The 18,785-nt window shown below is 39.9% G+C and overlaps 1 protein-coding gene across 2 annotated transcripts; it reads right to left on the bottom strand.

Moving 5' to 3' along the window:
• Nucleotides 1–3,690: 3,690 nt before the first annotated feature.
• On the bottom strand, nucleotides 3,691–15,747 carry LOC143856123 (uncharacterized protein At4g26450). Of its 2 annotated transcripts, none has more exons than XM_077366203.1 (4): nucleotides 13,167–15,747; nucleotides 12,812–13,001; nucleotides 12,514–12,593; nucleotides 3,691–3,938 (listed from the first exon to the last, which is right to left on the bottom strand). In XM_077366203.1, exons 1-3 carry the CDS (start codon nucleotides 14,954–14,956, stop codon nucleotides 12,522–12,524), a joined length of 2,052 nt encoding a protein of 683 aa, XP_077222318.1. In that variant the 5' UTR covers nucleotides 14,957–15,747; the 3' UTR covers nucleotides 3,691–3,938; nucleotides 12,514–12,521. The 2 variants fall into 2 exon arrangements, with proteins under 2 accessions (XP_077222318.1, XP_077222317.1); XM_077366202.1 differs by having other exon boundaries at nucleotides 12,539–12,593.
• Between the last annotated feature and the right edge of the window lie 3,038 nt (nucleotides 15,748–18,785).

Genomic DNA, 18,785 nt, shown 5'->3' with positions numbered 1-18,785 from the left:
AGAAATATGGGGCATGAAGGTTGCACTAGTTCGACAATCTGGCTGGTGATGCTCCTATCTTCCCTGGAGGAGTGATTTCTAAGACTCCTCTCCCCGACTACTCTGGCCCGCGAAAGCTACTGAGCGATGCCTGCCCAGTCTTCTTCTCTTGCCATTTTCATGTACTATGGGTCATGCTGAGTTAACCATGATATTTTTGGCCGATCCCAGGCAAGGCTACCATCGATAACTACTAGCATAGCTATTTGTTTCAGGGCAGCTTTTGACAATTGTATAAGAAGCCTTCCACTGTTGTATCCTAGGCCAGCTTGGGCAGGCTCTTCTACTACAAGAACCCTGCCTATCCGTGCTCCAATTACCCTGAAATTTTCCTCACACCATGCTTGGAGAGGGGACTTTGGTAATCTCCCACCATGTGGCCGATAGCAAGCTAGCAAATATGTTAAACCAGGGTTCCATTTCAAAAAATGGGGATCCCAGCTTAGACATCCAGAGTTGCTTCAACATTTCTGCATTTTCCTCCACGGGTTGGATAATCTCAATCACAAAAACATCTAGCGGATATATTATTATCTTTCCGAAGATGTTGATGGTTCTTTCAAGCCAAGGCACTAATATTGAGTGTGTTCTTGACCATCCTAGGAGCAATTTTAACCCATATGCCTCTTCTAGAATCAGGGATAGTTTGAAGTGGGATCGCTTCCACGGGAGCTGCGTCTACCTGCCTCTCACACTCTGGTCTTCGGTGCCCCGCCTCATCCCTCCTTTGGTCTTCATCTTCTACCATTGATGGATGTTGAGGATATGTTCCATTTCTATCATTCTCGGGACTAGTTTCTCTCCGAGACCAAGAAGAAGATCGATTCCCTACATTAGCATCATTCACAGACCAAACTTTGTTGAATCTCCAGCATTGGACTCTCCTCTTAAATTTAACCAGTTGACAACCGGAACATCTCTAGTTTCCCGGTCTCCTCTCTTGCCTTACCCTCGCGTCACGTCCCATCCAATTTGCTAGAGGAAAACTTTAATTTTCCTTTAGCAAATTGGATGATATGTGATTGATCTCAATAGAGTAATTCCAAAGTTACCAAATTCTAGAATTAGCGTCATTGTTAAGCAAGACATCTTCAATTTTTATATGAGAAGAGAATATTATAGCATCTGGATATAAAATCACTGGTTTGAAGATAGCGATAAATGAAAGGTTATGCATCAAGCTTTTGCTTTGTACGGTGGTTTCTAATCCCCATCACATTCCAAATAATACCATTCATCTTGAAGAAATAATTTTCCAGACCGCGTTCAGACACCACTACTACATCTTTTTTTGTTTATGATTGACCTTGCTTGCTTGATGTAATTCTTAATTGTTTGATCCCCCATATCCACTGTGAGTTCTTGATCGGCTAGAAAGGCCAATTGTCATTGATTGATATGTTCAATATTTCATTTCATCCACTCTGTTAAACAACAATTCAATATTATCCAATAGATCAGTGTGATTCACCGCAGCATTTATGATCTTTCCTTCATACATAATTCTTCTGGGCTCTTTGGGGTTGGATTCCCTTTTATTGGAGTTTCAAATTAGGAAATCATTCCTTTAGGGTAATTAATCATCAGAGCTACCGAGTCCCCCTGAGAAGATTTATCCCCGTGTTGTTCGAGATGATTAATCCCCGGGTTGTTCTTTTGTGTTTGAGTATATAACTTCTGTGTAGCCTTCCTTTGACAATACCTTATTATCAGCTGGACCCCTTACTCGTGGTGTTGCTTGTTCCTTGTTAGCATTGGAAGTCTTTCTCCACCCAATCTTTTGTTGATTCATTTGTAGCGTCTCGCACTTGTTCTTGATGTGTCCATAGTTGCTTGATTTTCTTTTCGTTTCTCTATTTCCATGTCAGTGTTATTCCCATTGAGATTTTCTACGATTGATCGTTGCCTCTATCTTTTCTTCCTTCTACTCTGATCCACTCCGTTCTAGTCTGGTTTTCCTTTCTTGGATTGTCGGGAGTCGACTTTGGCTTAGATTTGGGACATTTGAAGTGTTTGTTTGATTTTTCTTTTGATCTTGCAGTCCTCCTTGTGAGCTATCTTAGATAAAAAAATTGCAATAACATGGGAGGTTTTCGTATATTACGTTTGCCACGGACCTGAATCCTCTGATGTGCCCAACCAAACTCTATTTGGACTATGTTTTAGCAGACCTATCTACACGCATGGGCAAGCTACATCATTTGTTGTCCCATGAATAGGTGGAGGTGCTATCTTCAAAACCCTCCTTATGAGTCCGCCAATGCAATTAAGAATACCTCCGCTGTAGATGGGGATCGGCAGTGCAGGTAAGTTGATCCAGCAGGGAACTATTGGATTTTCACGACTGGTCTTCAAACAAGTAGCCCTTTTATGAGCATATCATGAATCGAAACAAGTAACCCTTGATGAGCATAAAGTCCTTCAGCAAGACCGTGAGGAAGTCCTTCTCATTGATGAATCTGAATAGCAAATGCCTCTAACCGAGTATGCTAATGACAACATCCTCTTTTAGATGAAACAATGATCTGATCTGCTCCTTATATCAAATGTGTGGACGGCCATATGAACACTTTGCAACAATGCAAAGTTTAAATGGTTCCTTGGCTTTTTGCATCTCCTCGGGTATTTATGTAACTTCACTTTGCGAATGTTGTTTATAAGTAGATTGAAAAGTTTTGACCTATTGTGTTCAGAATTAATTCGATTAGCATTCCTTCTCCCTCTTTTGTTTCACATATATCTACGTTCCTTTCCTTGATTCTTCACTATGTTTTGGCCGACACTTCGAATTTATTGCTGACTCACGTGTTCTGACGTGTCGGACACAACATGCGTGTCCAAACGTGTCGACACTCCTTTGGACACCTTTACTTGTATTGCTAGAAGTGTTAGACTTAATGTGGGTGTGTGGACATGTTTTTGTACCATGTCAAGTGTGACATTCTGGTTTTTTATTGAATATTGTGTTTACCTCATTTAGACAACTCGTATCCATGTCGAAACTGGACACACGAATCCATATCCACAAATCATTATTACATATACTTTCTATTTTAGCCGTGTCCCGTTTCTAAAGTTTGGGGGTTTGCCGTGTCCGTGTCCACAAATCATAGATTTTTCGAGGGGAATGTGTACAGTTATGTGTGTGGTGCTACAGGTGAAATACCCCACAAGTGTCATAACAAGGTTTTGAATCCAGTCGCTGAAGCAGCTTTCGAGGATATAATGGAATGGGATAATAAAGAAGCGGACAGCTGGGCTGCCCTGCCCCCGCACCGTAGGGAGCTGGAAATAAAAGAGGCTGAAGAAATCAAAGAGGAGTAAGTCAGTGGCACAGATGTTCGGTTGAATGGCACTTAAATAGTCATCTTCACCCATCGGCGGTCCTTACTAGTGTTTAAAAACTTGGACAAGAACTCGCCAAAGGTAAAACCGAGTTGACTTAGGCAAGTAAACAATTGGCATGGCAAGGTTAACTAATGACTCGGGCAAGTCGAAGGCATGTTTTATCGACTTTGAAGGGCCAAAGTGAGTCAATGATTGACTCAGGAGTTTTTAAATCGTGACTATTATACAGGAACCTTAAAGCATTTCATATCATAGCCATTAAAAAAAGCATACTTAAAAACAGTGAGGCTCTTAAATCTCTACTGCAGGAAAAAAAAATATTTCTAGTCATACGGAACATTATCCATCAAAAAGAGAAATACTTGTACATGAAGATGAAAGTGTCACCGATAATGAATTTCAACAACACCAACCTTTGGTAACAAGAAACTAGGCATAATGCAATAATAACCACTGGCCAAGAGTTGGAGTTTGCACTTTAGCAAAGCACCGAATTATTCAAAAAGTTTTTCCGTAATCCTGAGTAGGCTGATCCCACACTTCTAGAAAACCTACAAACAAATTCACCAGTGCTTTACAGTAAGAAACATGAATCGTTGAAGAGAGCAACGCATTAAAAAAACTTCATTAATAAGGTGAATTAACTTCCTTTATGGTTCCTTGCATCACGCAACACCACATAATTATAAAAGAACTCAGAGAAAACTACCCAAATAATAAGCAATGTAAGGATTAAATGAAAAACTTACCCAAATAATAGGCAATAAGAGAACATAATAAAATTAGAATACTTTTCAAAAATGAATATATCATCCTATATATCGAAATAGTGATAAAAACCAATCCTTCACTTTAAAAATGGTGTAGCACATGCAGATAATAGGAGATGGTGCTTTACCTACTAGGTAAAAAATGGTCCTAGGCCATAAGGTAGCTTACACAACATTGGTCACTAGTTAATTGCAAGTTTCCTAACCCTCCTGCTTCACTAGTTGCTACAAGAAATCAAAGGATTCAATAGACACTGAAACAAATAAAATTGCCCAAGACTAGGGATGCTGGCATTTGTATGATTATTTCTTCATATAGATGTATGTGAGTTTCAAAAACTATAGACAACTCATTGGATGGTATATGGGAGTTCGGGAGTATTTTGGCAAGCGTCTGGAAAGCTCCCCGGACATTCTTTATCTGGGAAGGAACATAGACAACGGAACCTGCAGTTGTGGTTACAGGATAGAAAGCCTTAAAGATTTATTCCAAGACATAATAAAGGCTGGCTACACAGTGCTTGAAGCTCTACAATGGTTGGAAATCGATAGAGATTGTTATCGGAAAAACTTGGTGCTGTTAGGAAATGGCCAAAGTTTATCATCACCCCAATCTTTGCCGAGAAGCCCTCGAGAGTATGATCCATTCTCCGGGAATAGAGGTGGGAGGGCATTGGAAGTCAGAAGAAATCTCTCTAGTCGCAGAAGACAACCAGGAAGATGAGCGGAGGAACTGGGACTACCATCGACCTCGAAACAATCCGAGAATTGAAGTTGCGGAACCTGCGGATACTACAACTTTGGCACTCGAAATAAATGTAGAAAGTGTACAAAAGCTAGAGATGAAGGGTTAGTGGAGGAAGACGGGGTCAGTACAAGGCAAGAAAAGAGAGAAGTGTCGCTCCCCTCTGATTTGGGAGCTTTGGTGAAATATCCAGAAATTTCAATAGCAGGAAAAGAGGTGGAAGACTGAAAAAAGAAACTGAAATAATGTTTGGTGGAGTGTATGAAAAATCCCTCTTGGGACCTCGAGGAGGTATGGCAGTAGGCAATTAAAGATTGGAATATACCATTACTGTCAAAGCCCCTCGTAATTAATAGCTCGAAAGTTTTATTCAGGTTTGACTCGGAACAGCAAGCATTACGGATCCTCCGAAAAGGGGGGAATGCTTTCGGTCATTATATGTCCACCCTGCATTCCTGGAACCCGGCCAAACATTCTAGGGCCAAAACTGTGTGTTTAAGATTTTATGACATTCCGCTTCATGCATGGTCATTATCAACAGTTGAAGCTTTGGGAAAGCTTTTTGGACAAGTGCTTCAAGTCCAACTATCAGAGAATCATGACTACTGTGTGGCTTTTGCCTCAGTAAAAGTCTTAACTAAGTCAGTAACTCCATTTATTAAGTTAAAAGTGGATAACAAAATCTTCTTAGTCCAAGTGAAATGTATTTCTGAGGCGGAAAATGAGGAAGTTTCGTCCAAATAGCTAGCCAGATTGGAAAAAACATCAATGGTTTTTTCCCTCCGGTACCAAAGGAGAGTATGGTGGAGGAGGACAAAAAAGGTAACTTGAGGCAAGTACAGGAAGGCCAGAAGGATTCGTTATGGCAATTACATGAAGGTCAAAAGGAGCCGTTGAACTTCAAATTCAAATTCCCACCTAATCAGTCGGTAGTCGAGACTTCCTTAGCAGGATATCTAAGGCCAAGAAACATGACCCTCAAAGCTGACAAGCAAGCCACATTTAATGCCCCAACACCTAGTGTTTTCTTACAAGACAACCTAAACCGAGGGGGACTAAATCGCCATCAGGAAAAGACTAATTTTACTAAAGATCCTACTCCAAAAGCAGGACATAGGGGGAGAAAGGACTTTAGACTGGATGTAGGCTCGAAAAACCCAACACTTGGCTCGTAAAGGTGTAAACGACTGGAATTCAAAAAGTTCTCGTGTTGAAAAAGGCTCTCTTCTAAATCGCCTCGATATGACCAAGGGTCGTCATTATAATTATCCTCTCAAAGAGGCTTTGAAAAGTGGTTCCGTACCTTTTAAGAAGAAACGGGAAGGACATCTGATGGAGATCGATGTCCCTTGCAAGTTTATTCTTGGCGGGGCCGCCCTCGAGGAGGCTCGTAGAGATCTTTTTATTGTTATTTATGCCCCTTGAGGATCTTTTTGTTATTTTTAGTGTTATTAGGGGTATTTTGGCGCATAGTTGATTTATTAGGGTTATTTTAGTTTTTAGAGTGTTTTAGTCTTTTAGGAATTCTTAATTTGGCAAGTTTCTTTATTTTAGGATTGCTAATTGCCTATTTATAGGCAAAGTTACAGCTCTTTTGTTACATTTGATGAATTATTGATTAATTAAGTGAGATTTATTTCCCCTCTTGAGTTCTTCTTCTTCAACTTCTCCCTAAATTCTTCCCTTCTACTTCTAGTTCTTCTCTTTTTCTTCTTCTTCCTTCCTCTTCTTGTAATTCTCTTATTAGCCTACATCAAATTTGGTATCAGAGCAAAAGATCTAAGCAATCACCCCAACACCTCAAACCCATCCCTAAAACTCCCAACACATAGCCCTAAACCCTAACCCTAGCTGCCCTTTCCTTCTTCGACTTTGAGCCCCACCTTCCATAGTTTATTTAGGCTCAAAATCAGTCCACAAACCAGCCCCTGTTTTGGTACAAACCACCATCCTTTCCAAGTGCACATCATCCTTTCTTATCAGCCCAAATCCTCCCTTATTAACAGCCCCAAACCCACTACCTTCGTTCTCTAAATCACAGCCGTAACCTACACCTACAAGCCCCTTGTCTTCACACATAGCAGCCCTCGGGTTCCTCTCACATAAGGTCAAGATCTTGATTCTTGCCGCACAAGACAGACTAAAATAACCCTAATAAATCAATTATGCCCCAAAATACCCCTAATAACACTAAAAATAACAAAAAAATCCCTAAGGGGCACAAATAACAACAAAAAGATCTCTACGGGGTTCATTGGACATATTACTTATTACCTAAGGAGTTTGTCTTGTATTCTGACCACGAAGCGTTGAAATAACTTCATTCACAAAAGAAATTAAATCAAAGGCATGCTAAGTAGATAGAATTTCTACAAGAATATACATTCGTCCTCAATCATCGGGCCGGAGTCGAAAATAGAGTCGTCGATGCCTTAAGTCGTGTGGTTATGGTCTTACAGTTTATGAGTGTTAAGGTCATAGGATTTGATAGACTGAAGATGAGTATGCCACGTGTCCCGATTTTGGCATTATCTTTCAAGATGTCCATGATGGTAACCGTCGAGACCATGTTGATTTTTTAATACAAGACAGTTATTTATTTTGAGGATCTAGGCTATGCATTCCCCGAACTTCACTTCGAGATTTCTTAGTTTGGGAATTGCATGATGGAGGCCTAGCAGGACACTTTGGCAAGGACAAGACAATCGCGTTAGTCGATGATCGATTTTACTGGCCATCTTTAAAGACGGACGTAGCGGAAATTGTTTCCCAATGCCGCACCTGCCAATTGGGAAAAGCTAAGAAGCAAAACACTGGATTATACACGCCTTTGCCTATTCCCCGTTCTCCTTGGCAAGATGTCGGCATGGACTTTGTTCTTGGACTGCCTAGGACAGCTAGAGGGTATGACTCCATCCTAGTTGTGGTAGACCGATTCTTACGGATGCCTCACTTTATTTTGTGTAGCAAGACAACTGACGCGGTGCAAATTGCTAAGTTGTTCTTTAAGGAGGTTTTCAAACTTCAAGTGCTACCTATTTCCATTGTGTCTGACAGAGATGACAAGTTCGTTGGCTATTTTTGGCGAACACTTTGGAAACTCTTTGGAACAAAATTGAAGTTTTCATCATCATTTCATCCACAGACTGATTGTCAGACTGAGATCGTTAATCGTAGTTTGGGTGATTTGTTGAAATGTTTGGTAGGAGACCGTCGAAGCACATGAGATCCTTTGTTAGCGACTGTTGAGTTCGCGTACAATAATTTTGTTAATCGGATACTGCAAAGAGACCCTTTGAGAGTGTTCATGGCGTCAACCCTTGTCAGCCCGTTGATCTTATACCATTACCCTATGATGCTCGTCCTCTCATTCAACCGATTCTTTTGCCCAACACATCCGTGACCTCCATGCTGATATACGTCGTAGGATTGCTACAAGTAATGTTGACTACAAACTAGCCGCCGATGTATATCTTAGCAAACTTGAATTTAATGAAGGCAATCATGTTATGGTTCGTATTCGTCCTGAGCGTTACCCTCGCCATTCTTTCAAAAAGTTACATGCTTGAGCCATTGGACATTTTCATATCCTTCATAAGTATGGCCCAATGCATATTTAATAGACTTACCTGCTGATAGGAATATTAGCCCGTATTCAATATCGAAGATCTTATCACATATCGAAGTACCTTCGAGCCTCCTACTATGCCGACAAATGTTTCTATAGGTCGGACTGCCAGCTCTTATGTTCCAGCCCCAGTACCAGTGGTTCCACCAGTTCCACCACTTCCTACCGACCAGATTGATGCTATACTTGCCGATAAGCTCGTTTCATCACGCTATGGTGGTTTTCAACGCTATCTTATCAAGTGGCATCATCGACCAGATTCCGACGCTACTTGGCTTACAGAGGAGAAGTTTCGTCGTTTGGACCGCGATATCTTAGAGCATTACAAGGCTCTTCACTCTCCGAAGGAGAGTTCTTTTCAGCAGGGGGAAATGATGGAGATCGATGTCCCTTGCGAGTTTATTCTCGGCGGGGCCGCCCTCGAGGAGCCCCGTAGAGATCTTTTTATTGTTAGTTGTGTCCTTTATGGATCTTTTTATTTTGGGGCATAGTTGATTTATTAGAGTTATTTTAGTCTTTAGGGTGTTTTATTCTTTTAGGAATTCTTAATTTGCAAGTTTCTTTATTTTAGGATTGTTAATTGCCTATTTATAGGCAAAGCTACAGCTCTTTTGTTACCTTTGACGCATTATTGATTAATTAAGTGAGTTTCCTTCCCCTCTTGAGTTCTTCTCCTTCAACTTCTCCCTAAAGTCTTCCCTTCTACTTCTAATTCTTCTCTTCTTCTTCTTCCTCCTTCCTCTTCTTCTAATTCTCTTCTCAGCCTACATCAACATCTTTCAAACAGAAATGAACAAAGAAAAAAACGGTTCGTTTCAAATATATTAAAAATGTTAGAAAGTTATGAGAAACCTGGTGATTCCTCGTCCTCTGAAGAAGAGGAAAAGAGTGGATGTAAGAGGTAAAGGGAAGGCTGAAAAGGAAGATGTCTCAACACCCCAAAGTGGATGGGAGGAAAGGAAGAGATTCTGTGAAGAATCCCCATCGAAAAGTGAGATCGAAAAAAATCAAGAAGGAAGCACGGAAAATGGAGGAAGGATCTTCTCAACTTACCGGGAAAAAGTCTGGCAAAGAAGGTTGCACACCACAACCCAAGTCGCCATACTTTCAACATCAATTCGAAGAGGAACGGTTGGAGGCCGATTCAGAAAAAGGAGAAAATGAAGGAAATAATTTTCCCAGACGAGGAGTCTAAAATGACAAGAGACTCGATGGAAGCGGAACTCAGTGGGAAAATTAAAACCTGCATTGAGGGCCTGAACAAGTTTCAGCAGAAGGAGAGAAGGAAGTTTCAGAGGAAGAAGAGAAGGTGGTGTTGGAAACGAAAGAGGACAAGAAGGAAGTGTCGGAAGAAGAAAATGCCTACTCTAACGAGTTTGAAAAAAAGACAAAAATGGGGGACCACCTAGGAATGGGTACGAGGAAAATATTGAAGAGACAAGAAAAATGTTCTTCGAAATAGAAAAGAGGGTTGTGGGGGCAAAAAAAGGAAAAACCCCCAGGAAAGGTAGTAGGGAGCTTAACGCCCTCAGGAAGTAAGGGGGTTAGCCCTAATTTCTAGAGGTTTCTTTTTTGAGACAATTTTATTGTGTTTCTGGATTAGTTTGTATAATTTTCCTGAGTTAGGATCACCCTTAGTCTTCGGTTTCTTCTCGACACTGGTGTTGTTGATGAAAGTATTGAGGGTTTTCGCTTTAACCCGGTAGCAGGTTTACTTCAAGATCTTCGAGGAAGATCGCGCAAGGAGAAAGGAGGCCATAAGGCCATAATCTACGGAGTTGCTACCAATATCCTCATTGAAGATCGTAAAGACTCTGAGATCTAACAGGGGTGTTTTAAACCTGACTTTAGTGGAGGTCACAGAATTTCTTCTATACTTTTAATGTCTTGGAAAGGAAAATGTAATGGGGTATGTAAGGGAGAATATTTCTGTAAAGGGGAATAGTGTTGAAAACTTTATCTTCTAGGGCCCTAGAGTTACCTCCTAGGCCACCATATGATGGACCCCATGGGGAACTCCTGGTTCCTTTCATGTAACCTTCGTATGAATTATTAATACATTTGAGTCACTTCTAAAAAAAATAAAAATTGTAGACAAGAGTCTTGATATGTTGCATACAATTGCAAAACCCATGTATCTAGTTCCTTTTAAGTTTTTATGTTATATAGGCTCCGTAAAGTTCTCCTTTTAATTTCTTGAGTTCATATATATATATATATATATATATATATATATATATATATATATATATATATATATATATATTTATAGAGGAAAGTGAAGCTACACCGCCGGCTTAAAATACAATGGGCCCACATTGTTTTGGTGATCCAAACCATTCATTTGATTGGCCCTCACATAGATAGGGTGTCCACCAAAAATCAGCTCCATAGGATCATCCCAACCCTTCAAACTATGGACGCAAAAATGGACAAATTTGTGAAGTTTTTACACGTTCATTTTTGCCTCCACAAATCGTAGGGTTGGGATGATCCCATGGAGCTGATTTTTGGTGGACACCCTATCTATGTGAGGGCCAATCAAATGAATTCTTTGGATCACCAAAACAATGTGGGCCCATTGTATTTTAAGCCGGCGGTGTAGCTTCACTTTCCTCATATATATATATATATATATATATATATATATATATATATATATATATATATATATAGAGAGAGAGAGAGAGAGAAAAGAGTTCCTACTCCCTAGAGTCGATAACTTATCTACTCCCCATGCTTAATATACAGTGGGGCACATTGTTTGGGTGATGCAAACCATTCATTTGCGAGCCCACACATAGATAGGGTGTGCCTAAAAAATGAGCTCCATAGGATCATCACACCCCATAAAATCAGCTCCATATGATCATCCCAACCCTTCGATTTGTGGAGCCAAAAAATGGGCCAAATGAATGGTTTGCATCACCCAAACAATGTGCCCCACTGTATTTTAAACCTAGGTTATCGCCTCTAGGAAGTAGGAACTCTTTTCTCATATATATATATATATATATATATATATATATATATATAGAGAGAGAGAGAGAGAGAGAGAGAGAGAGGAGTTTCTATACACTAGTGTAGATAAGTTATCTACACACAAGCTTAAAATACAGTGGGGGCCACATTGTTTGGGTGATCCAAATCATTCATTTGATTGGCCCTAACATAGATAGGGTGTGCCCAAAAAATCAGCTACATAGGATCATCCCAACCCTACGATTTGTGGAGGTAAAATGGACGTGTATAAACCTTCACAAATCCGTCCATTTTTTGCCTCCACGGTTCGAAGGGTTAGGATGATCCTATGAAGCTGATTTTTTGGGCACACCCTATCTATGTGAGGGTCCATAAAATGAATGCTTTGGATCACCCAAACAATGTGGGCCCCCACTGTATTTTAAGCTAGTGTGTAGATAACTTATCTACACTAGTGTGTAGAAACCTCTCTCTCTCTCTCTCTCTCTCTCTCTCTCTCTCTCTCTCTCTCTCTCTCTCTCTCTCTATATATATATATATATATATATATATATATATATATATATATATATGTGTGTGTGTGTGTGTGTGTGTGTGTGTGTGACGAATGCTAAACTCACAGGAGCCCTTGCACAAAAAGGGTAGAAGGGCTCTCCCACGGGTCAATATCCATTTATTCCATTTATGATTGTAATTTTCTGTGCCATCATAAATGGAAATTGACTAATGGGAGAGCCCTTCTACCCTTTTTTGCAAGGGCTCCTGTGAGTCTCTCTCTCTCTCTCTCTCTCTCTCTCTCTCTATATATATATATATATATATATAGTATTAGATGGAAATAAAGGATAGCAAAAAAAGAAAAAAAAAGAAGCCAAGCCTAAACCTTGGAATCTACGGCTAATTTCAAAATTCAAGGAAATCTAAATGTGCTTTGTTAAGAGACTCCACCAGCGTGACCAATCAGTGAAACTAGTAAATTGAAAAGAAGACAACAATAATACCACTCTAACTAGATATCTGGCATACTTAGTGGTATTTCTCCCAGAGATAGATAAATAGGATCATCATCAATCACGATCACCTGAAAAAAAAGTGAAACATAACAAACAACCGATCAATTGTAAGGCGCATAAGTACCATACTAGTGCAAAATGATTGAGAAAATCAATGAACTACAAAGAATACTATGCTTTAAATGGCTATCTACACTATCAATGCAATTATCAAGCCACCAAACGCACGTGGTTGGGAAAGAATTCAGTAAAATGAAAATAAACTTCTAACATTTCACAATGGTACCTCTTCATTATGAAGGTTCATTTCATTTTGCACATCACTAATGCCAGTGGGTACTGATGAACAATTTGGGACATCAGTTCCAAGCAACTCAGAAATTGCAAAATTGTAGCCATCCTGAACGTTGGGAATATCATCAGTATGCTCTGCGTGGTTGAAAAAGCTTTCCAGATTCGAATACATAGTATTAGTCCTGTATCATGAATATTTCCAGGTTAAGATGAGAACAATCAGCTTTGCAACCAAATGTGGTAGCTACCTAGATTATCTATTGCAGTTAAAACATTGACATACGTCTCATAACAAACAGAATTACCAAAAAAAGAAGGAAGATTTTGGGATGAGAAGAGAAACTCACTTTTGCTCTGAAGTATCAAAAACATTGTCTTCCATTGCAGAACCATTTTCCACATCAACGACTGTAACCTCTTTGGAGTCACTTGAATGATCATGACAGCTATCAGCACTATTAAAATTGTTAATCGACAAACCAACATCCAGTGATGCTTCCTTTTCGACTCCAAGATTAGAGGCAACAGTGGAAATTTGATCCATAACAGGATCATCAGGACTCCCGGCAATCTCAGAAGCTTCCATAAGATTAAGATCACAGATTTTATATGAACTGGGCAAAATTTGCTTCTCTTCTCCAGATTCGCTATAAGATTCAGCTTTGTTATTTGGAAATAAAGCAACTTCCACCAATTCCTCTTTATTAGCTGCCTCGACGATTTCTTCATCGGGAGAATACCTCTCAACCTGCGAACTTGGCTGTTTTGCTCTCAAGTTATGCAAGTGCAAGTCCTCATCGGCCTGTGGAACTCCATAAGAAAGCCATTCCCTGGGTCTCTTGATTCCCTGCCTCGTGCCCAGATGCTGGACAGAACTGTCCACTTCAGTTGATGTAACCATCGATCTTCCAAATCCAGGCGGACCATGAATTAATTCTTGTTGGTGCATAAAAGAACTGTTGGTTTTAGTTTCCATCTTATCACTTGAATAACCATCCACAAAATCTGCATCCACACTTTCATTGGGTCCTCCTGCAGGAGCAATATGACATATGTTCTTCTCTTCAGTGATGGGACCTTCATCAACCTTTGACAGCCTAGATGTCAAGGCAGAACGGGACCTGGTGGGCACCTTAGCAAAGCTGCACAGACGTAGTAAATCATTACAATTGTTGCTTACTAGCTCATCCTCCGCTTGACAATTCTGTTTACCAATGCCCTCTGGTGCATTATCCTCCTCCGTTTTGTCACCACCTATGCCATCCTTCACCTCTTCGGTCACTTCATCCATGATTCCAGCATCATCAAGCCCCTTGTTTAATTCTGGATCTGCCTCAGGGGGGAGGTCTTTCCTTGCACTAGAAAAACTCGCCTTGGAACCTGCATCATCAAGCAACTCACAAGTTTCCAGCTCAGATTCTGAGCCACCAGCAATTTCACTTTTCGATGGCAATTCATCGGCAACAATTTTTGAGGCCAAACTACCCACATCCAAATTGACACGCCGTTCTACTTGGTACCCACTAGTAAAATCATCCTCACCCTCCACTCTATCAGGAGAAACCCTACCTCTCTCTGACCATGATCCACCACTCCTTCCATTTTCTCTGCCCCAATCCGAACCATAACTTCTAAAAGATCCCATTCTCCTCCTTCCTCTCGCATGGTTTCTCGAACCTAGAGTACCGAACCCGTCAACAAACCTTCTCCTACCAGTACCCACATCAGGTGCTACATTCCCAAGACGGGCGAGGGCCGAAGTCCTATTCTCCAAGGCCAGTGGCATGTTTTCTCTATCTTGGACTCTGAATTCCTGAATATCTGCCATGTGACTGCTGAGGTTACCATTCTGCCATTTTCCAGTGAGCGAATTAGGAGGCAGCAAGCCCTTAGAAACCAAGTACTCAGCTGCAAGCCGACCTGCATCCATGAAAATATCACCAGAGCGAGGAGGACGTGGCGGTGGATAAGGCCTTAATTGGCCCCGTCCAAACCCTCGATTGAAATTTCGGAATTCTGAGTTTTGCATTCCATGACCTCGAATTGAACCTTCGGGAGAGATTCGACCAGAAGCCAAACCAGTCCCTACCAAATTCGACCTAACTCCATCACCAGGACTACGATGCCTGGCGTACATTTTCTCAAAATTAAGGAAATAAAACCTGAATGGTCTGTATTACTATTATCTAAGATCAACCCTATCCCCTAAAAAAATCCTAAGATTTCCCACCCTAAAATTACCTACGTATTCAGCTCGAAAAAACCTGATTTCTCCTAGGCCAAAAAATGAAAAACCCTTATCCTTGAATTTAAACCTCAAACAAACCACCAAACACTACAAAACCCTAAATCCCCCCCACCACATTACAATCATCTACTCAATTTGGCTTCCAAAAACTCGAAACTCTCCCAGAGAAAAACATCCTCAGATCATTAAATCCCAATCTTCAAACAACCGTTAAACTCATCTTCCTCCTCCAAACCCTAAATCCCCCCACCTTACAGTCATCTACTTTATTCAACTGAAAAGGAATATACCTAATTTCTCCAAGAACTATCGAAACCTTAGATTTTTATAACAAAATTCAATAATTAAACCAGAAAAACAAACCAGGCGCATGAAAAATTTTCCGAGCGATCTTTTAGGTATATTGGACGATCTTGTCTGTTCTGCAATTACAACCGCGGAAATCTATCTAATCAAGATTTAGGGTTTTGATTCCAGTTCTTGAAAAATGAAGGAAACAAGAGTTTAGGGATTAAGGATTCGATCGGCTTAGGGTGTAAGGAAAACGTGGGGGTTCAGGGTTTGGTGTTTTCGTTCGCCCTTGGAATTCTCCATTTCTTGGAAGTTGTGGTTTCAGGTTCTCCTCTCTTTTGTTTTACACCCTTTCACGTATGTTATGGTATGGTATGTAGCTTTACTCATTCTCTAGTACGGGAGATGTTATCATTAGCCACGTTCCAGGGGTGATTTTGTCGATTCGAATCAGATGAAATGACTCGCACGAATCGACTCAACCTGGGTTCGGGGAAACTCGATTTTTCTTTCTCTAAATTGCATAATTTTCTCATTGCATAATTCTTTTATTAATTTTAGAAGCTTCATCCAGAAGAAGCCATGAATGTGATTCATGCAAAAGATGGTCAAAATGGAGGGCTTAAGTTTATAAGTTCACAGCCAATTGACCTTTTTTAAGATGTAATATTAATTATCAAACTAGTTGCAGCATCGTGTATTGCACGGGAACGAAAAACAAAGAAGCAAATGAAGCGAACGAAAAATATATCTTCAGACTAAAAGCGTGTTGATTTCTAGCACAGCCATAACTTACTCAGTTCAACTTGGAATTCAGTGAAATTGTTACCCAATCGAGCAGCTCGAAGTCAAGTTTCTAACAAAAGAAACGACACCGAAAAATTTTAAGTATTTTGAGAGTTCTGACAAAAATGGTGAAACTCGTTTGTTTTAGGCGTGCTGATTTCTGGCCTACTCTACTTAAATGGTTGTAACACACTCAATTCAACTTGAAATTCAGTAAAATTGGTACCCAATCGAGCAGCTCGCAATCCAATTTCTAACTAAAGAAACGCTACTAAAAAATTCCTAGTATTTTAAGAGTTACGATAGAAATGGTAAAACTTCATACCAAAAGCATTAAAAAAACATTAAAAATAATTTATGTTATATATGTGAAATGATATTTCCACCCGTTTTCCAGCATTCCACTCTCTTTTGTTTGTCTCTATCAAAAAATGTTGAAATAATGATGAAGAAGAAAGAAGAGAAAATAGGACCTAAATATTTTCCGGAATTAAAAAAAATGCCAAAAAAAAAAAAGATAAAACCAAAAATGAAAAGGAGATATGAACTCGAATGCGAGCTCTTTAATTGAAAAGACAAAAAACAAAGATAAGAGAGCGAAAATTTTCAACAATTCCGCCTTGAATGCTTTTACCATTGCAGATGCCACATATGGATGGTTTTCGATTGATAACATGGTCAATCTGGGTAGCTTCCTCGCATGAATCCTTCATCCAAAAATGAAACCCTATTGAGTTGCTTCTCGGATGCCTCTTTTTCCTTAAGAATGGATCTCCTCTCCCACCACTTCCAAGAAATTGAGAGAATTGGAAAGTGTGGAGCGTGAGAAGAGAGACTATTTGTCTTTAATAGAATTTAATGGCGAATTGGAAAATGGAAATTTAATGGGGAAGCGTTTGGAGAATATTGGTCTTAATAGAATGGAAGAGAGAAATTGGAAAGTGTGAAAAATTGGAAGAAACATTGAATATGTTCATAGGGTTTTTTTTGTTCCTTAATGGGAAAATGGAAGAGACGCTTGGAATAGGAAGGGTTGCTTGAGATTCCAAGTGGAGCGTGAGAAGATGAAAAGGTAGAGAGAGCCACAGAGCAATGAAAGAAATGAAGCGTTTTTCCAGAAACCGTTTGCACAGGATTGAATTGGATTTAAGGGTAGATTTAATAGGGTTCTCTATGGAGACTCCGTTTGGATGCCAGAATTATTTTGGTTCTTGGAACTTTTGTGGAACAAAAAACTTCCTGGGAGATTGGTGGGAAAAAAACTCCCTGTAAGTATCCCGGTAAAATAAAAATCCCATGTTTGGTTGACCGGACTATGGTGGGGGGGGAAATCCCTGGTGGCTTGAACTGTTGGGAAGAAAAAAGTTCTTCTTTTGGTTATTTTGGCTCCTCGGATTTCGTGAGGGATTATTTTGGTTCTTAGGATTTTTTTCCAGCTTTGGGTTTCGTGCGGGGTTATTTTGGTTTGTGGGATTCTTTTTTGCCCACTAAATAACTAGCAACCAAACGTGGGTGTCCTTCGAAATTTAAAAATGCTATTCTGTTTCGGGATGCAGAGGGATTGAATTTTCCAATGTAGTTGCCACGTGGCACACTATCAGGTGCAAGATTCTGTTTTACTTATATATTTTCATAATAGGATCAAGACGTTTGATTTGGGAATTGGGAGATCCTAGTGAGGTCATTTACATGATCGTGGTCCAATGCCACATGGATGCCTCATTCATAACGTTGACAAAAAAAAAAAACGGTTTAGCTTCTCATTGAGCGCTCTCAAGAAACATTAGTTTGTTTTGCACACAAGTCAAGCTGGCTTAGAAGTTTTGCTTTGTTTTGGGGTGCTAAGTCATCAAAAATAGCATTGAAATCTCCAAAGACTACCAGCGATGCCTCTTAGCTACCTTCTGCTTGTCCGGTAGCGTGTCTACCGGTAAACTTCAACAAAATCCAAGCAAAAAACCACTGGTTTTTACTTGAATTTTCTTTGGAATGATGCTTTTTCTCTCTCTTTCTTATTTATACATTGATAATGACACTGCCAACCACTTCTCTACAAGGCCAACTCTAGCGATTAAGGTACAAAATCAGAATGTGTTGTGCACTGATCTCTACATATGATTATTCAGGTTTTAAATAAATATGAGATTACATGTAAGAGGACTAAAATGAAGGACATTGTATTCAATCTTAGGCTGCATTTGAATTACAAGAAGGGAAGTGATATATCCTCCCCTTTTGATTACTTAGGACACCCAGCAGCAGTGTATCAATGACTGCAGAGGGGCTGATGTACTTCACGTCAGAAGGATTGAATGGGGCTGATTGTCACATGCACTGTTGCTGGGTGTCCCGCGTAATCAAAAGGGGCGGATATATCACTATTATGAATCAGAATTGGCATCCTACTTTGATTCCTATTCTGATTTCCCTCTAAATAGAATGAAATAGGTTAAAATAAAAAAATTTATTCAAAAAAAAAATTCAATAAAAATCTCATTCAGGACTGGGTGGATTCAGAATACCACCCCTTGGGGCGGGAATTTATTTGACCCTCTTATTTCGCTCATTTTTATTTTACCAAAAGCCAGAATCTGGCATAATTGGAATCAGATGCCAATTCCGGTACCTGATTCGAGCAATC

Source organism: Tasmannia lanceolata, unplaced genomic scaffold (genome assembly GCF_043159265.1).
Source record: "Tasmannia lanceolata isolate RefF3 unplaced genomic scaffold, GAP_Taslan_0.1 ptg000023l, whole genome shotgun sequence".
NCBI lineage: Eukaryota > Viridiplantae > Streptophyta > Magnoliopsida > Canellales > Winteraceae > Tasmannia > Tasmannia lanceolata.
Note: the sequence above shows the minus strand (reverse complement) of the source record. Positions and strands in the feature narration are given on the sequence as shown.